The sequence below is a fragment of the Schistocerca americana genome, chromosome 3 (assembly GCF_021461395.2).
Source record: "Schistocerca americana isolate TAMUIC-IGC-003095 chromosome 3, iqSchAmer2.1, whole genome shotgun sequence".
NCBI classification, from domain to species: Eukaryota; Metazoa; Arthropoda; class Insecta; order Orthoptera; family Acrididae; genus Schistocerca; species Schistocerca americana.
Window position 1 is genome coordinate 243,464,369 of NC_060121.1, and position 22,519 is coordinate 243,486,887.

The window sequence follows — 22,519 nt, forward strand, 5'->3', positions numbered from 1 at the left end:
ACAACCTTCTTTGTGGATAAATATTATTGTAATTTCAATGAATCTGCCTCTCAGCCGCCACTTACGCATAAATTTTCGTACTCTTTCTGTCTTAAAGTATCGGATCAAACGTATCTGGACAGCTTTCAGTGGAAATAAATATTTTATATGTCCATCTTTTGCCTTTATGATGGATTGAACTCTGTTGGGGGCACTTGAACGACGTGTCTGGATGTTTGTGGAGTAATGGCAGCCCAGTCTTCCTCAGGAGCCGAAACCAGAGAAGGTAGTGATGTTGGACGCTGGGCTGTGGATGAAAGTCGACGTTCTAATTCATACCAAAGGTGTTGGATTGGGTTCAGAATGGTAATTTGAACAGGCCACTTCATTTCAGGAATGTTATTCTCCACAAACCATTGCCTCACAGATGTTGCTTTATGACCAGATGCGTTGTCATTATGATATGATCAGTAACTCAGAGCTGTTCCTCTACTGTACGTAGACATTAGACATGGTATACCTCCTAATATCGTGTCAGACCTCTTTTTTCCCGGCATAATGCAACAACTCGATGTACTATGGACTCAACTCGTTGGAAGTCCACTGCAGAAATATTGAGCCATGCTACCTCTACAGCCGTCCATAATTGCGAAAGTGTTACTGGTGCAAGGTTTTGTGCACTAAGCGACTTCTCGATTATGTTTCATACTTGTTCGATGGGATTCATGTCGGATGATCTGTGTGACCAAGTCAATCGCTCGAATTGTCCAGAATTTTCTTTACACCAAGTTCCAACAGTTGTGACCTGGTGACATGTTTTGGAATATGAAGTTGATAAATGTTTCCAAATGGTCTCCATATAGCCGAACATAACCTTTCCAATGAATGATGGGTTCAGTTGGACCACGAGACCCAGTCCATTACATGTAAACACAGCGCACACCATTATGAAGCCATCACCCGCTTGCACAGTGCCTGGTTGACAACTTGGATCCACGGCCTCTTGGGGTTTGCGCCACACTCGAACCCTACCATCAGTTCTTACCAACTGAAATCGGAACTCATCTGACCAGGCCACGGTTTTCCAGTCGTCTAGCCTCAACACGATGTGCTCACGAACCCAGGGGAGGCAGTGCAGGCGGCGTCGCGCTTTTAGCAGAGGCATTCGCGTTTGTCGTCTGCTGCCACAGCCCATTAACGGCAAATTTCGGCGCGCTGTCCTAACGGATACGTTCGTCATACGTCCCACATTGATTTCTGCGGTTCTTTCACGCAGTATTGCATGTCTGTTGGCACTGAAAATCTACGCAAACGCCGTTGCTGTCGGTCGTTAGCCAGCCGGGGTGGCCGAGCGGTTCTAGGCACTACCGTCTGGAACCGCGCGACAGCTACGTTCGCAGGTTCGAATCCTGCCTCGGGCATGGATGTGTGTGATGTCCTTAGGTTAGTTAGGTTTAAGTAGTTCTAAGTTCTAGGGGACTGATGACCTCAGAAGTTCCCATAGTGCTCAGAGCCATTTGAACCATTTTTGTCGGTCGTTAAGTGAAGGCCGTCGGCCACTGTGTTTTCTGTGGTGAGATGTAATGCCTGAAGTTGGGTATTCTCGGCACACTCTTGACACTTTGGATCTCGGGATATTGAATTTTCTAACGATTTCCGAGATGCAGTCCCATGCGTCTAGCTACGACTACGATTCCACGTTCAAAGTCCATATTAATTCCCGTCCTGCGGTGATAATCACGTGGGAAACCTTTTCACATGAATCACCTGAGTACAAATGACAGCTCCGCCAATGTATTGCCCTTTTATACACTCCTGGAAATGGAAAAAAGAACACATTGACACCGGTGTGTCAGACCCACCATACTTGCTCCGGACACTGCGAGAGGGCTGTACAAGCAATGATCACACGCACGACACAGCGGACACACCAGGAACCGCGGTGTTGGCCGTCGAATGGCGCTAGCTGCGCAGCATTTGTGCACCGCCGCCGTCAGTGTCAGCCAGTTTGCCGTGGCATACGGAGCTCCATCGCAGTCTTTAACACTGGTAGCATGCCGCGACAGCGTGGACGTGAACCGTATGTGCAGTTGACGGACTTTGAGCGAGGGCGTATAGTGGGCATGCTGGAGGCCGGGTGGACGTACCGCCGAATTGCTCAACACGTGGGGCGTGAGGTCTCCACAGTACATCGATGTTGTCGCCAGTGGTCGGCGGAAGGTGCACGTGCCCGTCGACCTGGGACCGGACCGCAGCGACGCACGGATGCACGCCAAGACCGTAGGATCCTACGCAGTGCCGTAGGGGACCGCACCGCCACTTCCCAGCAAATTAGGGATACTGTTGCTCCTGGGGTATCGGCGAGGACCATTCGCAACCGTCTCCATGAAGCTGGGCTACGGTCCCGCACACCGTTAGGCCGTCTTCCGCTCACGCCCCAACATCGTGCAGCCCGCCTCCAGTGGTGTCGCGACAGGCGTGAATGGAGGGACGAATGGAGACGTGTCGTCTTCAGCGATGAGAGTCGCTTCTGCCTTGGTGCCAATGATGGTCGTATGCGTGTTTGGCGCCGTGCAGGTGAGCGCCACAATCAGGACTGCATACGACCGAGGCACACAGGGCCAACACCCGGCATCATGGTGTGGGGAGCGATCTCCTACACTGGCCGTACACCACTGGTGATCGTCGAGGGGACACTGAATAGTGCACGGTACATCCAAACCGTCATCGAACCCATCGTTCTACCATTCCTAGACCGGCAAGGGAACTTGCTGTTCCAACAGGACAATGCACATCCGCATGTATCCCGTGCCACCCAACGTGCTCTAGAAGGTGTAAGTCAACTACCCTGGCCAGCAAGATCTCCGGATCTGTCCCCCATTGAGCATGTTTGGGACTGGATGAAGGGTCGTCTCACGCGGTCTGCACATCCAGCACGAACGCTGGTCCAACTGAGGCGCCAGGTGGAAATGGCATGGCAAGCCGTTCCACAGGACTACATTCAGCATCTCTACGATCGTCTCCATGGGAGAATAGCAGCCTGCATTGCTGCGAAAGGTGGATATACACTCTACTAGTACCGACATTGTGCATGCTCTGTTGCCTGTGTCTATGTGCCTGTGGTTCTGTCAGTGTGATCATTTGATGTATCTGACCCCAGGAATGTGTCAATAAAGTTTCCCCTTCCTGGGACAATGAATTCACGGTGTTCTTATTTCAATTTCCAGGAGTGTACCTTGTGTACGCGGTACTACCGCCATCTGTATATGTGCATATCCCTATTCCATGTCTTTTGTCACCTCTGTGTATGTTCATGTCCTTCCGCACTTAGCGTTATCTTAAGCGTAGTAGGCGGATCTCACTCTAGCCGCGAAAAACACCCCTATACCGTAACACTACCTCCTCCGTACTTCACTGCTGCCACTATAAATGATGGCAGATAACGTTCTGCAGGCTCTCACCAAACTCAAACCGTTCCAGCGGATTAGCACAGGGTATAGCGTGACTGATCAGAATGAACCACTCGTTTTCAATCACCCACTATCCGGTAGCATCACTCTTTACACCAATTCAAGCGTCTCCTATCATTGCCTGTATGGATCATGAGGAGCTGTTCGACCTGGAATGCTTGTAGCACTTTGCAACTCACGAGTGATTCCTTACGCTGAGTTCATGCGACTTTTTTCAATCCACACTCCCAAAGCTTGATGGTCTCTGTCTGTCAGTGCATGAGATCTACCTGGTCTTGGTTGAGTTTGTGGTTGTTCTTTCGCGTTTCGACGTCAGAATCACATCAGGAGTCGATTTAGGCAGCTGTAGAAGATTTGAAATGTCCCTGATAATTTGTTATTCAGGTAACATCGAATCACCAGTCCACGTTCAAAGTCACAGACCTCTCCCGATTGTCTCATTCTGCTATTACTGCTTCTGTAGTGACACCACGATATTCAAATGGTTCAAATGGCTCTGAGCACTATGGGACTCAACTGCTGAGGTCATTAGTCCCCTAGAACTTAGAACTAGTTAAACCTAACTAACCTAAGGACATCACAAACATCCATGCCCTAGGCAGGATTCGAACCTGCGACCGTAGCGGTCTTGCGGTTCCAGACTGCAGCGCCTTTAACCACGATATTCCTCACCTCCTTTTATACTGGCAGGTCCGCCTCGCGTGACATTTAGTGGCCAGTTCCACGTTTCATATGGATTGCCAGGATATTTTTCGTTAGATGTTGTATGTCATCCGTTGGTTTTTGGGTATGGATGATTCCATTGTATGCTCGGCGCTACTATCACCATTAATCACGGGACTTTTTGTCTGCGTACACATATGACATGATTTTTGGATGTTTATAGTTGCAGGTCTTTGGAAAAATGCTGATCTCTCTTGATAAAAGAATATTCGTTTCAGTTTTGTTGCCAACACAAGAGCTCAGAATGTTAATGTTTCTAAATAAGCGAATGTAATATGCAAAAACTGTATAAATTACTCACACCTCAAACCAGTTGAATTAATATTAGAACCGGTCCAGTGGGAACTGCTACGTGCAAACGGTAACTACATACTGATGTCAGGCATCTGGAAACGAGCCTTCAAGCTTCGAAACGCATAGTGCAGCTTGATACAAACCTCGATTTTCTACTGGAGTCAGATATTTTTTCCGGTTTATTTTACGAATCAAACTCAGGCATGGCCCCAACAGGAAATTTTAGTGCTTGTAATACGTTGCTTCATTACCTGGTGCCTAAATGACGATCATTTGGCGAGAATGCTTTCAAATTATCGACTTTGTTTTGTAATTCAGCCATGTGAAAAGTGGTGAAATGAAATTGACAGTCCTTTAACTAAAGGTACATGCCGCATAGTTGCCCTACCCATTGCATAATTGGTTCGCTGTTAGCCGTTCTTTAGCTCCTTTACAAAAAAATGACCGTCACAATATCTTTGCGGTAGTGTACTCGGCGTGCGCCTGTGTGTTTACATCTCTCATGATAGCAGCATGTTGCAAGCAAGTGACCCCAAATGAAGATGACGCACGAGTCTGGCGCAACACGAGTGGAAGCCGAGTAAGTTAGCACGTGTATCGCTAATGAGCCGGTTGTAGGCTTCCTTCTCTACTCACACTGGTAGCCGGGAAAAAAAAAAAAAAGAAATATTATACAGGTACTTAATCAACACAATACTGATATACAAGGTGAAAACTGTTAAAAGCAACAAATGCAGGGACAGATTCCTGACTGGAAATGAGGCAGAAAAGGTTCTATGAACATGTGTTCCGAAATACATCTTTGCCATGGTAGATGGCACCGACGAATAACCACGTGCCGTGTATTGCGGGCTGTGTGATTGACCCAGCGTACTGTAAGCAACAGAATGGTCCGGTGTACATGTCGGGAACAAACCGAGATGGTGTTTGTGTACGGGCTAGCAGATGGAAATGGCCGAGAGGCAGCACGGCTATATCAAAACAATTACCCTCACAGATACCAACCACATGACGCAACATTTCAAATCCTTTTTGGGAGTTTGTGTGATCATGCGTCCTTTCAGACAGACAAACGTGCAGCGAGGCGGTGGACTGTAAGTGCAACAGATTTGGAGGACACGGTTCGACAGGATATTGAGACGAACCCTAGTACAAGCTCCAGGCGAGTCGCCTATCTACATGGTGGAAGCCAAAGACGATTATGTGTATCCTGCATTACATTGCATCCCATAGAGGCCACTTCGAGCACCTTTCGTGACATGGATGCGATGCAGCTCTGTTCTGTGTTCCGGGACGATTTGTTGTCGTTGCTCGCACGCTCTCCATTTCCGAACACATGTTCGTAGGACCTTTTTCCTTCCATTTCCAGTCAGGAATCCGCCCTTGAAGTTTGTCGGTTTTATGTTAACCCTGTATTTTGTTTTTTTCTCATATAATTGAAACATTTGTAAACAGATACGTTATTCTCTATCAAAGATGTTACGTTAAATGGGACACTTCCTTATATGAATTTCTGGCCGGATTCCCTCAGTGTAATTTTGAGCTTTTATTTGGTTGTACATTTATCAAGAGAAACACATTAGTGAGATATACGTGAAAGGAATCTCCTTCTTCCACTTCAAGAATTTGGCTTGTCGACCTTTTCCGGCTGTCACGCCACCTTTCGCGTTATCTTCTCAGTGGTCGTCGTCTGACAGAGCTGTAATCATACGTCAGCCTCGGGATTCTGGAGTCTTCCATGTGTAACATATGAGTCTTCCACTTATTCTTATACCCTTCAGTCATAGCGTTAACTTTTAAAGACTCTGTAACCGTCGTGTTCTGTTTGCTGTTTTTCCTATATAATAATCCTTGCTCCTCTCTCTCTCTCTCTTAATTTTTTTATTTTGTGTTTCTCTATCATTTGTTTAAATGGCTTCGACATGGCTTCGTGTACAAGAAATACTATAAGACCCAGCTCATGCTCATAAATTAAGGATAATGCTGATACATGGTGAAACAACGCTCTGGTGGGCGGTTTGCGGGTTTGAATCACCTCGGGGTATGACAATGCGGTGCATTTGTCCTGCGGTCGTCGCACGGTGGCGCTGGCAGCAGTCCACATACGCAGAGATGTGTTGGTGCATGTCAAAGTACGGTGCAGCGAGTAAGTGTGCAGACGTTTTCAGACGTGCTGTAGATGACTGTGTGTTGAAAATGGCTGAAACAATACATATTGATGACGTTATGAGGGGTAGAATACTAGGGCGACTGGAGGCTGGTGAAACACAGCAGGTCGTAGCACGGGCCCTCCGTGTGCCACAAAGTGTGATCTCAGGATTATGGCAACGATTCCAGCAGACAGGAAACGTGTCCAGGCACTATAGTACGGGACGTCCACAGTATACAACACCACAAGAAGACCGATATCTCACCATCAGTGCCCGCAGACGGCCACGGAGTGCTGCAGGTAGCCTTGCTCTGGACCTTACCGCAGCCACTGGAACAGTTGTCTGCAGACACACAGTCTACAGACGACTGAACAGACATGGTTTATTTGCCCGGAGACCTGCAAGGTGCATTCTACTGACCCCTGGTCACAGGAGAGCCCGTAAAGCCTGGTGCCAAGAACACAGTACATGGTCATTGGAACAGTGGTTCCAGGTCATGTTCACGGACGAGTCCAGGTGTAGTCTGAACAGTGATTCTCGCCAGGGTTTCATCTGACGTGAACCAGGAGCCAGATACCAACCCCTTAACGTCCTTGAAAGGGACCTGTATGGAGGTCGTGGTTTGGGATTATGGTTGGTGCACGTACACCCCTGCATGTCTTTGACAGAGGAACTGTAACAGGTCAGGTGTATCGGGACGTCATTTTGCACCAGCATGCCCGCCTTTTCAGGGGTGCAGTGGGTCCCACCTTCTTCCTGATGGATGATAGCGCACGGCCCCACCGAGCTGACATCGTGGAGGAGTACCTTGAAACAGAAAATATCAGACGAATGCAGTGCCCTCCCTGTTCTCCAGACCTAAACCCCATCGAGCACGTGTGGCATGCTCTCGGTCGACGTATCGCTGCACGTCTTCAAACCCCTACGACACTTCAGGTGCTCCGATAGGCACTGGTGCATGAATGGGAGGCTATACCCCTGAAGCTGCTCGACCACCTGCTCCAGAGTATGCCAACCCGTTGTGCGGCCTGTGTACGTGTGCATGGTGATCATATCCCATATTGATGTCCTGGTACATGTGCAGGAAACAGTGGCGTTTTGTAGCATATGTGATTCGGGACGGTTTTCTCAACTTGTCAGCAATACCGTGGGCTTATAGATCTGTGTCGTGTGTGTTCCCTATGTGCCTATGCTATTAGCGCTAGTTTTACGTAGTGCCACGTTGTGTGGTACCACATTCTGCAATTATCCTTAATTTATGAGCATGAGTGTATATTAAAAGATTAAATATTGTAACAATAAACTCGGAAGACACTGTTTTAGTTAATACTCAAGCTTCACTGTCATTTACCGAGATGGCAATGCTATTGTTCTACAGATTTTTATTTGTATTTTTCTTATTTTATTTTTGAGTGATTTCGCGTCATGCCACCTGTGTGTTGAATCCTGTGTGTCTGATTACGAAGGCGTGCCGGTAAGTAACCCCTTCAAAGTTTTTATGTGAAAACTCTTACAGGTTTTTAAATGAAACAAACGTTACTAAAATTCTACATCTTTATTCTTGACATCTGTATATTTGCAGATCTCTGGCGCTAGAGGGCTCCGAATTGTAATCTGTGACATGGCGGTGTGGAACGTAACGATGTCGGTGTGTGAGAAAAAGTGTGTTGAAACCTTAGTTTCGGATTCGAAGAGATCGTCCACACATGGAGCATCCTCTCCTCCAGCACACCACACACAAGTGCTGCGACATCCGTAACAATCCGACTCCCTGAGTTCACTGTCAACCATGATCCTCCATACAGTCCTGGCGTGGCTCCGTCCGATTTTAATCTATTTCCAAAACTTAAAGAACACCTTCGAGGACTTCAATTTGATCGTGATGCAGCGGTACAAGCAGAGGCGAGGTTATGCCTCCGTCAACAAACATTCTACAGCGACGGTATCAACGAACTCGTCTCATGTTGGGAGGATGATCATTTTGAGAAATAAATATGTAGACATCAAGACAAAAGATGTGGAATGTTAATAACGTTTGTTTTATCAAAAAATTGGGAATTTTTCACATAAAAAATCGCAGGCATTACTTTACAGCACGGTCTCGTAATTACAGTCTGACTGCTGTCAAAAATGAATAATTGCATCTTCTGTCCTGCTTTGCCAGAGGCTTATATATGAAGATTTTACTTATTGTTGACTCTGTCTTTTGAAATACCACGATCTTGGTAGACCATCTTCTTTATCCTGCAGTATAGCAAATCGCCCGCAAGTACTAAAAACTTGAGAAACGTATCTAGATAACTTTTATACCTCTAGTAGCCAACATTTTGCATCTGCATACATGTTAATCTATATACAGGGTGGTCCACTGATAGTGACGGGGCCAAATATCTCACGAAATAAGCATCAAACGAAAAAACTACAAAGAACGAATATCGTCTAGCTTGAAGGGGGAAACCAGATGGCTGGTGCGGCATTATGGGAGGAAGGATAATTGGCCCCCATTTTATCGATGGCATTCTAAATGGTGCATTGTATGCTGATTTCCTACGTAATGTTCTACCGATGTTACTACAAGATGTTTCACTGCATGACAGAATGGCGATGTACTTCCAACACGATGAATGTATGGCACATAGCTCGCGTGCGGTTGAAGCGGTATTGAGTAGCATATTCCATGACAGGTGGGTTGGTCGTCGAAGCACCATACGATGGCCCGCACGTTCACCGGATCTGACGTCCCCGGATTTCTTTCTGTGGGGAAAGTCAAAGGATATTTGCTGTCGTGATCCACCGACAACGCCGGACAACATGCGTCAGCGCATTGTCGATGCATGTGCGAACATTACGGAAGGCGAACTACTCGCTGTTGAGAGGAATGTCGTTAAACGTATTGCCAAATGCACTGAAGTTGACGGACATCATTTTGAGCATTTGTTGCATTAATGTGGTATTTACAGGTAATCACGCTGTAACAGCATGCGTTCTCAGAAATGATAAGTTCACAAAGGTACATGTATCACATTGGAACAACCGAAATAAAATGTTCAAACGAACCTACGTTCTGTATTTTAATTTAAAAAAACCTAGCTGTTACCAACTGTTCGTCTAAAATTGTTAGCCATATGTTTGTGACTATTACAGCGGCATCTATCACAAAGCGAAAAAAGTGGTCCAACTAAAACATTCATATTTCTTTGCGTACTACACGAATATGTGATAAAAAATGGGGGTTGCTATTTAAAAAACGGAGTTGATATCCGTTTAACCTATGGCAGCGCCATCTAGCGGGCCAACCATAGCGCCTTCTGGCTCCTCCCTTCAAGCTAGACAAGTTTCGTTCTTTGTAGTTTTTCCGTTTGATACTTATTTCGTGAGATATTTGGCCCAGTCACGATCAATGGATCACACTGTATATACACTCCTGGAAATGGAAAAAAGAACACATTGACACCGGTGTGTCAGACCCACCATACTTGCTCCGGACACTGCGAGAGGGCTGTACAAGCAATGATCACACGCACGGCACAGCGGACACACCAGGAACCGCGGTGTTGGCCGTCGAATGGCGCTAGCTGCGCAGCATTTGTGCACCGCCGCCGTCAGTGTCAGCCAGTTTGCCGTGGCATACGGAGCTCCATCGCAGTCCTTAACACTGGTAGCATGCCGCGACAGCGTGGACGTGAACCGTATGTGCAGTTGACGGACTTTGAGCGAGGGCGTATAGCGGGCATGCGGGAGGCCGGGTGGACGTACCGCCGAATTGCTCAACACGTGGGGCGTGAGGTCTCCACAGTACATCGATGTTGTCGCCAGTGGTCGGCGGAAGGTGCACGTGCCCGTCGGCCTGGGACCGGACTGCAGCGACGCACGGATGCACGCCAAGACCGTAGGATCCTACGCAGTGCCGTAGGGGACTGCACCGCCACTTCCCAGCAAATTAGGGACACTGTTGCTCCTGGGGTATCGGCGAGGACCATTCGCAACCGTCTCCATGAAGCTGGGCTACGGTCCCGCACACCGTTAGGCCGTCTTCCGCTCACGCCCCAGCATCGTGCAGCCCGCCTCCAGTGGTGTCGCGACAGGCTTGAATGGAGGGACGAATGGAGATGTGTCGTCTTCAGCGATGAGAGTCGCTTCTGCCTTGGTGCCAATGATGGTCGTATGCGTGTTTGGCGCCGTGCAGGTGAGCGCCACAATCAGGACTGCATACGACCGAGGCACACAGGGCCAACACCCGGCATCATGGTGTGGGGAGCGATCTCCTACACTCGCCGTACACCACTGGTGATCGTCGAGGGGACACTGAATAGTGCACGGTACATCCAAACCGTCATCGAACCCATCGTTCTACCATTCCTAGACCGGCAAGGGAACTTGCTGTTCCAACAGGACAATGCACGTCCGCATGTATCCCGTGCCACCCAACGTGCTCTAGAAGGTGTAAGTCAACTACCCTGGCCAGCAAGATCTCCGGATCTGTCCCCCATTGAGCATGTTTGGGACTGGATGAAGCGTCGTCTCACGCGGTCTGAACGTCCAGCACGAACGCTGGTCCAACTGAGGCGCCAGGTGGAAATGGCATGGCAAGCCGTTCCACAGGACTACATCCAGCATCTCTACGATCGTCTCCATGGGAGAATAGCAGCCTGCATTGCTGCGAAAGGTGGATATACACTGTACTAGTGCCGACATTGTGCATGCTCTGTTGCCTGTGTCTATGTGCCTGTGGTTCTGTCAGTGTGATCATGTGATGTATCTGACCCCAGGAATGTGTCAATAAAGTTTCCCCTTCCTGGGACAATGAATTCACGGTGTTCTTATTTCAATTTCCAGGAGTGTATTAAATAATGTCGTGGGCAGTACTGGAACCTTATCACCGCACATGCTATGGGTGTCTTACAGTTTCTCCTTGGTCATGGTATCAAACGCTGTAATTAAATCACTATAAGTAAGCTGTTTCCAAATTTAATTCTTACATTTTTTATTAATTTGTTGTATGGTAAACACGTCTTCCATATAGGATCGTATTTTTGGTGTCCTTATTGTCCCTCAATTATTTAGGCTTGCTAAGGAACCCTGGCCTCTGTTGTCCGCTATGCAAAATCTCGTCACCTTCATAGTTTTGACGGTCGAAAAAATGGTTCAAATGGCTCTGAGCACTATGGGACTTAACATCTATGGTCATCAGTCCCCTAGAACTTAGAACAACTTAAACCTAACTAACCTAAGGACATCACACAACACCAAATCATCACGAGGCAGAGAAAATCCCTGACCCCGCCGGGAATCGAACCCGGGCGCGGGAAGCGAGAACGCTACCGCACGACCACGAGCTGCTTTTGACGGTCTCTTATATTGTACAAATATGCAATCCTGATTTCTGTACCCGGACGAGAATGCGTACTTACGAGGCATCGATGGCGTGTTGTGCGCAGGGAGGGTCACAGTCGAGCGACACAACAACGACCGATTTGGTTCAAATGGCTCTGAGCACTACGGGACTTAACTACTGAGGTCATCAGTCCCCTAGAGCTTAGAACTACTTAAACCTAACCAACCTAAGGACATCACACACATCCATGCCCGAGGTAGGATTCGAACCTGCGACCGTAGCGGTCACGCGGTTCCAGAATGAAGCGCCTAGAACCGCAGGGCCCAGCGACCGATTTCCGTGGAACAAATGTACACGGCTGTAGGCCTTTATCGTTGAGGTCAGACTGCTGCTGAATTTTGGAACTCATTTTATGGTCGGGTATAATGACGTCCCCGGAGGCCAAGATCTCAGTAAAAATCAACATGGTTGCCGCAAACGATGAAATCCTGCTCGTTTCGTTTCTTCACGAAATTATCAGTACAACAGATGCCGGAGCCCGGATTGATGTCGTATTCCCTGACTTTTGGAAGGCGTTTGATACAGTGCCGCACTGTCGCCTAATGAGTAAGATACTTGCGTACAGAATATCAGACCAGCTTTGTGAGTAGAGCGATGAATTCTTTGGAAATAAACCACACTGTGTCACTCTTAAAAGAGAGAAATTTTCAGGCCAGCTCATTTGTCTTATCAGGAAACGGGGAAGTGATCTTCACGGATGTCATATGCGAGTTTGGGGTAGCAATCATATGAACAAAAGGGTTCTTCGTTGCGGCGAGACCTTTTCATGAATTTTAACTAGTGACTTTCTCATCCGAAATTCAATATTTTTTCACTCCCACCCACATAGAAAGAAATGATCATCGTAATAAAATAAGAGAGAGTTCGTATGGAAAGATAGAGGTGTTTGTTTCTCTCATATGCTATTCGTGAGGGGAACGGTAGATAAATGTTTGAAAGTGATTATATGAACCCTTTGCCAGATGCGTAAGTGTGAGTTGCAGAGTAATCATATAGATGTAGGTGTGTAGATAAAGTAGCTTCAGGCATACTCCAAGAGACTGTTACAGGAGCAATACTGTTTACAAGATCAATAAATAAACTTCTGGATAACGTCGAAGTTGACACCATTTCAGTATATTCACTTCTGGCTTTTATTCTTGAGTACAGCTCTGCTGATATTGACACATAATTACACACTTCAGCCACGATCGGTAATATCACAGAATTATACAAAAACTTGAAAAGAAGACGTATATATGTTTATATACTGAGTCTAGAAACCAATTACAATATGTTATTAGGAGATACGGTAGTATGAGCCTAAAAATTGAAAGACTTGAACATGTATGTGAATATTAGCCAGTTTTCTGTTTAAATTTTACACGGTAAAAAGTATCTCTCTACAACAGCGTGTACAGGTATGAAGTTGCGCATTCTTATTCAGGTAATTTTAATAGAAATGTAATCTCCAATAAGTTATGCTGATTTGATTTTTATTAGAAATTTACCAACTTTTTTGCGAGAAAACAATGAAATTAAACAGTTTTTAACTATTGTACACTGAGGTGACAAAAGTCGTGGGACATCTCCTAATATCGTGTTGGACCTCCTTTTGCCTGGAGTAGTGCAACAACCAGACGTGGCAGGGACTCAACAAGTCCTTGGAAGTTCCCTGCAGAAATATTGAGCCACAATTGCGAAAGTGATGCTGGGGCAGGATTTTGTGCACGAACATACCTCTCGATTATGTCCCGTAAATGTTCGATGGAATTCATGTCGGACGATCTGAGTGGCCAAATCATTCTCTCGAACTGTCCTGAATGTTCTTCAAACTAATCGCGAACAGTTCTGGCATGGTGGCATGGCACATTCTCATTCATAAAAATTCCGTCGTTGTTTAGGAACATGAAGTCCATGAGTGCCAGCAAATGATCTCCAAGTAGCCGAACATAATCATTTCCGGTCAATGATCGGTTCAGTTGGACCAGAGGAGCCACTCAATTCCATTTCACATGGAAACACCATCAGCTTGCACAATGCCTTGTTGACAACCTGGGTCCATGGATTCGTGGGCCACACTCGAACCCTGCCATCAGCTGTTACCAACTAAATTAGGAACGCATTTGACGAGGCCGCTGTTTTCCAGTCGTCTAAGGTCCAACCGATAAGGTCACGAACCAGGAGCGGCGCCGGCCGGAGTGGCCGAGCGGTTAAAGACGCTACAGTCTGGAACCGCACGACCGCTACGGTCGCAGGTTCGAATCCTGCCTCGGGCATGGATGTGTGTGATGTCCTTAGGTTAGTTAGGTTTAAGTAGTTCTAAGTTCTAGGGGACGTATGACCACAGGAGTTGAGTCCCGTAGTGCTCAGAGCCATTTGAACCATTTGAACCAGGAGAGGCGCTGCAGGCGGTGTTAGCAAAGGCACTCGCGTCGGTCGTCTACAGCCAGAGGCCATTAACGCCAAATTTCGTCGCATTGTCCTAACGGATACGTTCGCCGTACGCCCCACATTAATTTCTGCAGTCATTTCATGCAGTGTTGCTTGCCTGTTGGCATCGATAACTCTACACAAACGCCACAGCTCTCGGTCATTAAGCTAAAGTCATCGGTCTCTGTGTTGTCCGTGGTAAGACCTAATGTCTGAAGTGTGGTATTCCCGGCACACTCTTGACACTGTAGATATCAGAGTATTGATAGATCTCGGGATATTGAATTCCCTAACGATTTCCGAAATGGAATATCCCATGCGTTTTGCTCCAACTATCATTCCGCGTTCAGAGTCTGTTAATGCCCGTCGTACGGACATAATCACGTCGGAAACCTTTTCACATGAATCACCTGAGTATAAATCACAGCTCCGCCAGTGCAATGTCCTTATATAATGCGTATACTACAGCATCTGTACACAGGGATATTGCTATTCCGTGACTTCCGTCGCCTCGAAGTATCTCATGTATAACAAATAGTTTAATAGTTTTCAGCATATATAAAGCCAAAATATGAAGTGTAGAAAACTGTAAAATGACAATGTCGTAGTAAAATGGCAATTTTATAATAATACAATTTTTTAAATTACGAGGTATTAAACAAATGCAGACAGAAAGGGTAATAGTTGTGATTCTGATAGCCTCTAAATTTATTGAAAATGTCTATTTTTAAGCACTCTAATCTCTGTCTTCCTGTACAGCATTTACCTTATACCGCTCCCTGTAATACCTTGGAAGTTATTCCTTGATGTGTTAGAGCACAGCCGGCCGCGGTGGCCGTGCGGTTCTAGGCGCTACAGTCTGGAACCGAGCATCCGCTACGGTCGCAGGTTCGAATCCTGCCTCGGGCATGGATGTGTGTGATGTCCTTAGGTTAGTTAGGTTTAAGTAGTTCTAAGCTCTAGGCGACTGATGACCTCAGAAGTTAAGTCGCATAGTGCTCAGAGCCATTTGAACCATTTGTTAGAGCACATCTGCAGACTACTGTTTGTCACAGTAGTCTGCAGCTGTGGTCTAATTCATGTGTGACTAGTGATGGGTTAATGAACATGTACATTTACAGATTATATTATTTTACACTGTTTGTATACGTGTGCTCGCACTATGTAACAACGACACGAATGTATTTAGCAGGATTGCCAACGACACACAAATGTGTCAGCTTACATTACGTTTACATGGCTTAAAGCCACAATATCAGCACTTGATAATGGCCTAAGGCCGAAATTGCAATAGTGTAATAAAAACGTATGACAGTCACTGGCGTAAAGATGATGTCTTTCGTTGAATGGTTCGTACGCTGACACTTCTTGATGAGCCAGCATTGAAATCTGCAGCAATTTGCGGAATCGTTGTACTTCTGTCACGTTGAGCGATTCTCTTCAGTCGTCGTTGGCCCCGTTCTTACAGCGATGTCGGAGATTTGATGTTTTACCGGATTCCTGATATTCAAGGTGCACTCGTGAAATAGTCGTCCAGGAAAATCCCCACTTCATCGCTACCTCGGAGATGCTGTGTCCCATCCCTCTTGCGCCGACTTTAACACCACGTTAATACTCACTTAAATCGTGATAACCTGCCATTGTAGCAACAGTGACCCATCTAATGACTGCGCCAGGGACTTGTTGTGTCATTTAGGCGTTGCCAACCACAGCGCCGTATTCTGCCTGTTCACATACCTCTGTATTTGAATACGCATGTCTGTACCAGTTTCTTTGGCGCTTCAGTTTAGTTTAGTTCATGAGATACGAGGAAAAGAGATGGACAGAGGCAGGAGAAGGAGGAGATGGAGAGAGAAATGTGAGAGAGGAGGGGATGGACAAGAAGAGAAGGAAGAGGAGGTGTTCATGGAAATAGGAGGAAATGGACAGAGAGTGGGGAGAAGGAGATAGGCAGGGAGAGGGGGGGAGCAGCAGCAGACAGGCAGAGGAGCAAAGGAGATTGACAGAGAGAGTGGGAAGTAGAAGATGAACAGAGAGAGGGGGAGGGAGAGGAGGGAGTAGCAGGTGGATAGAGAGAGGAACAAAGACAGAAGAGATGGACCAACAGAATTGAAATACACACATACCAGGGAAAGGGTGGGTACTTAGCTGGTGTCTAAATCTTTCTTTCTTTCTCGGGCCTTTGTCCCGCTCCAACACGGGCTCGGTTTTGTTTTATTACGGATTTGTCAGTGTTAACTCCAGAGGGTGGCCAGATGCCCTTCCTGACGCCACCCCGAACCCCTCTGGGACGGAAGTAGTGTACCCCAGCCGTCTGCGGCTAGTGTAAGTCATGAAATAGTGCGAACGTTTTCAAATGTCTGTGAGTCGTGTGTCTGAGACGGAACTAGGGGACCATCCCAGTATTCACCTAGTAGGATGTGGAAAACCGCCTAAAAACCACATCCAGGCTGGCCGGCATACCGGCCGTCGTCGTTAGTCCGCTGGGTGGATTCGATCCGGAGCCAGCGCGCCTACCCGAGTCCCGGAAGCAGCGCATTAGCGCTCTCGGCTACCCTGGTGGGTAGCTGGCGTCTAAATAAAGATGGCGAATTTTTCTTTGTGTTGTGCAGGTATGGACAGGGACGCACGGCGTGCTGACTCTGAACGACACGGAGGGCCGTCAGAAGGAGCTGTACCTGGCGGAGGGCGAGCGCATGGCGGTGCCGCTGTTCTTCTGGAAGCTGGTGCACGACCCGAAGTCGGGCACGGCGATCGCCTTCGTGGGTGTCAACAACCCGTTCGCCGCGGGCACGACGGCAGAATCGCAACTGTGTCCCGACGTTTGCGGCGACGCGGGGTGGGCGAGGCGCAAGTGGAACCGACCCAACAAGGGGCGCGTCACGTGCTGCTCTGCCCAGGAGCTGGCCGCCGCGGTGCCGGGGGCGCCACAGATCCACGCTTCTGGGCTGCTGGCTGGGCCGCGCGCCTGACCTAGCCACAGTACTGGCACCTACCATCACCTCTAGGCGAGACTGATGTCCTCTGATAGCCTTTTGGACGAATTATTTCCACCAATAACGTCCCCCATACCACTATCCTGATATGGCCTCACTGAACAGCCGACACGCAGTGTGAATAATGTATTACTAGAGCTGCATTTTCACCAGTATGAAACAGTTTCACCATCTACTGCCGTCAGTAGTCTAAACCGAGTCTGACGTACTTCACAGTCGATTCAAGATACCCTTATCTAACGTCAGTGTCCACATCCACCCCAATATCAAAATACTCCCTCGCTCCTGTGCTTGGTCCCGTGATGACGTTAGCCGACCAAAGAGCTTCAGTTCTACAAATCATCTATACGTTTTGAATTAGTAAAGCTTGTGAGTACTCTCCATCAAACCAATGTGCAATCATCCACCACTCAGCACTACTTGGCTGCTCTGAGTGTTGTGTGCAAGACTCAGCGTCCAACATGCCGTGTGATCTAAATATTGCTGACACCTACTTCATGCAACACTACCATCAGCTCTACACCGACGTCTTCTAATGATCCCACGTAGGGACTCATTCTAGCAACAATATAATGTAACATCTGTACAATATGAAACTGTTTCACAAGCTGCTAGTATCTCTACGTCAAGTCTAATCCCCATAATGGTCTCTTGGAGGAACTGCTCCACCGATAGCATCTGCCATACCACCACCTTGATGTGGACTTCTTGCACAACCAGTGCTTATCGCGAATGACATCACAGCCTGTCATTGTTATGCACACTAATGTGAATTCTTCCAGATCTATTGAACTTAGATCTACTCTGACATTTAGGCTTAATTTTTGATTAAGTGTAAACCACCACGTGACACCTCCTTAAGTATCATCCTGTAATAACTCACTGAAATACAGTGTCACATCCATGAAAACAAGAAATTACTACAGTATGTATTATATACAACACATATAACAATCTTTGGGCTCAAAAAGAAATGTAGTACTGGTCTCTCAGTGCAACACTGAAATTTACAGACATGCTGCATGACTGCAGTATGCAGATCTACATACATATATGCTCATTCATTTGAATTATTCCAGTGACGAAGAAAAACACCGTGATATGCATTTTGGTCTGCCTCTCGTTAAAATGGTTTCATTTGTTACTATATTCATCGCTACCATTACCAGTTTTTAACATACTGTGACTGTGTAGTGACATCCACACTAATTATTTGCAACAGTCCACTACTGTAGTGAACATCAGATCGTCTTCGGGTTGAACTCGATAAGCATTATTAATGTCTATAAGGAGCCTCTTATATCTACAGCATCTACTTTAAAGGGGAAAACTATTTCAGTGAATGTACAGCGAATAAAAAAGTACACCGCCATGAAGTTACATCAGTTTTTTTCTTTGCTGTCTCACTCAACTACCTGTTGGCCACGCCAAGGAATTCTCGGCATTAGCCACTCAAGAGTTATATCCATTACTACATGGTCAGAACCAGAAAGTTCTGCTCATCCATGTCCACCCTTATACACAATGTCTCTCAATTGCTGAATACACGGCTACTATGATCTCTTAGATTGCATTGTGAATCTTCACAATATACTTCTCCTTCATCATCTACTAAGACACAAAAATATTTCAAATGCTGTATTACCATACTCATGTTCACGTCAATACGAAATTGCTCCAGATTGTGATAAGCTCAGTTAATCGGAAGATCTGAGCTACAGCCTAGACGCCAGATCGGCGGCACTGAGATTTAAGCACTTCTTCATAACTGGAGCTTCCAGTAATACAATCCTATCAATACAGTAATGTGAGAAACATTTTCAGCTGACACTAAACTCAACACTGTCATGCTATCTTATTTGTAGTTGATATTGTCTACCTTCAACTTATAAGGCTACTGTACAATCATGAATACTGAAAAGTGAAATACGATTTCCGCCCTGGAAAATAATTTTAAAGCCCACTATGCTGAATACCCTTGACATCTCTAAAACTCTCACAGTGTGTTTTGGCTTCTGTGCCAATGATCAGAATGAGTTTAACATCCATCCGATAGAGCTCCCACAGGTCTTGGATACTACTTTTGGCCATACCATCTAGTATACAGCAGAATGTTTCATCACAATGGTAGCTGAGTATGAAACCCATTTTATCAACTACTGTTTACAACAGCACCACGATCGTTTCACAAAGAATATATTACCATGAATATATTCCTGCTGCAAATTTATTTTCAATTTGCACTTCAAGATTAATGGGCTGAATCATCATATCAGTTCACACTCACACTAACGTGCAATAGTTACAGTGACAAATTGAACCACATTAGCTTTTCATGTTTCTAAGAAGCATTGTGGATCCAAGAATTCGCTTGAAGTGTTAATGTTTAATTGAAAATCAAGACATTCCAACTATAAAAAGCAACTGGTGCGTAAAGTTCTACTCTATTCAACATTAATGTGAAATGGTGCTGTCGACCCTAGCAGTTTCAGCACAGACCTACATAAAAGTAGAAACAAAATTTGTCCAACGAGTACTGAATTCGATATTGCTGTACAATAAGCGTCTCTCCAAATGCTCACTTTGAACTTTTGCCTGTATTCCAGGATCAGAACGTCAGTCTTACCTCTGTACCAGAACAAAACTGTTTCATCAGCAGCAAAGCTAATCTGAAGAATGATCTCTACCTGCATCTGACATGCTCAGTGACCACACCGCACTCAGTGCACAGTAATAGAGGATAGTAACACCACAGACGTACACTAAGCTGTTATTGGACTCTGATTTTTCGTTAGGACGCATCGTGAGTCTCCTAATTAGATGATTCGGAGTTTATGGCTTTTGTAGTATCAACACACCCTACACCAGTATAAAATTGTTCAAACGTCTTTTACCTAATGCCTTCAGATTGCTGTATCGATTTTATTGGACTACAGAATTGTTCCAAAATTAGTTCTATACGTTCTGCTCTATTCAACATTAATGGAAAAGGTTAATAAATATTTCAGATCATAAATAATGAGTACTTTGTTTGAATAGTTAGTTAACCTACACACTCATAAATTGCAAAGATCCTTGTGACTTTATTAAGGTTGGCAAGAACTATTGCAAAATAATGTACCACATCAATATACTTTATATTTACAAACAAGCAAGAAATGATAACTTCTCTTTGTGAAACGAAATGTCAGTTATGTGAAACATAATAAATAATAAAAGTTTATAGGGCACATGCTTCTCTATATCAATTATTCTACAGTTTGATTGTTTGATTACATATATTTTCACATTCTCCAATAATATTCCTTCAGGTATGTATACTGTTGTTAATGTGGTCCGATCATGATCAAGGTTCAGTTAGGACTTAGATACATCCAGTCTGTTACCATGAATATATCAGTAGTACAGGACAAAGAAGTCTCAACGAGTATCCACATATTGCGTTAATTGGCGTCTCAGATTGACAGCATTGATCACTAAAGTCATAGATCAGAGTGTGAGTCATTGTCTGACACAAATTTATCAATAGGGTTCAACACCTAGTCCTATTTGAGAATGACTGTAAGAGCAAGAATAAAATACTTTTCATGAAGCTAAAATGCTTTCACATTAAATAACTGTGGAGATGCATACCTTCTAGCCTTCAAAAGTCCACAGTTAAATGAGTTTTAAGTTGGATGTGTGGCGAAATTATTTCCATACAGAATTTGGTTCATTAGACATAGGACATCCACAATCATAAAGTGGGCTGTCCTGTCAGATCTCTTTACCATTGTGTTTCTTTGATTTCCTATTCTGATTACCCCCTCAATTATGAAGAATACAGGTTCGTACAGAATGTGGATCATTGACTTAAAAACATATTCCAAAGTAAATTTGTGTTGCTGGTGAAAACTAGTTGAGACTCACACTGGGATTTGAACATACTCCTTAAGTGTTCTATATTTCTTCTTGAATAACTATACCAGAAAGTCACACTTGAATGTAGTAAATCATTTTGTATTCTTTCATGAACCAAAGCGCAAGAAAGAGATTGAATGTTCCACTGACAAACATCCAGCTCATTTTAATGATACACCCATTGTGTAATCAGACGTACATATATGGGCATATTGAGCACAGACAGTGACCCGTATCCAAGATGTGATCCAAATCCACGATTCCCTTTTTCTAATAGTTAATTAACTTCATTTTGTCATCTACCGTTATTTTAAACATAGAGAAATGGCATTTTACCATCGTAAATGACATTCTGGTGAATATCCTCTGAATTTTTAGATTTTTTTTCTTTTGCTCTTTTAAGAAACATATTTTTGAAGGTCTTCATCCACTAAATGAACTTTCTTTTAGGATACAACTTACGCTACAATTCTGAAATGGGGTGCACTCACAACTACACAAAACACTGTTCTGACCATGACTGACACTTGAAACTTTATGAGGAATCTGCACAGTAGAGATGGGTCGAACGCGTTCATTCCCGTGAACTACTTCATTCATTTCACTCTTTGCCGTGAAGCGTTCAAATGAAGTAGTTCATTCATGAAGTACGGAAGCCTGGTGAAGTTGCCCAGTTCGCCGCTCAGCCGCGGCTACGCTCGCTTCGCCTCGCTCGTACAATAAAGCTTCGTAATGCTTTATAATTTTACCAACAGATGGCCGACCTATGCAGTAACGTGCACGCAACGTTTTACGCTCATACAGCGTCTGAGTTAACTTAAATAGAACATGGTCGAAGGGGACAAAGGAAAGATAAACAGAGATGCCTGTCACATATAAAGAAGGTATTACACTTAATCTTGCTCGACATTTTCTCATGAAGCGCCCAAAAAAGTCTTTATCTGCCAAATGAAACATTATTTGTTGTATTCATGGACTGAAAACTAGGGCTACCAACGAAATGCAGTCCAATTGTATGTTCCTTTTAAAATTTAATCCAAAATAGAATGAGTATGTTTACCACTGTCACAAAGTCTATATACCTACGTTAAGTAATTATTCAGAAGTTTTCCTGTAGATTTTATTTTTGTTGAAAATAATAACCCTCCACATTCAAAACGTTAACTGTCACCTGTAGTCATTGGTACGATTTCAGGTAAA

General features: G+C 45.2%; 1 protein-coding gene across 1 annotated transcript in view; it reads left to right on the forward strand.

Annotated features, from left to right (window-relative positions):
• The window catches only part of LOC124605683, a 121,482-nt gene extending 102,683 nt beyond the window's left edge, over nucleotides 1-18,799 (forward strand). The window contains exon 5 of the mRNA XM_047137539.1: nucleotides 17,036-18,799. Coding sequence (XP_046993495.1) covers nucleotides 17,036-17,395 — 360 coding nt within the window. The 3' untranslated portion in view covers nucleotides 17,396-18,799. The remainder of the gene's footprint in view (nucleotides 1-17,035) is intronic.
• Nucleotides 18,800-22,519: the final 3,720 nt, after the last annotated feature.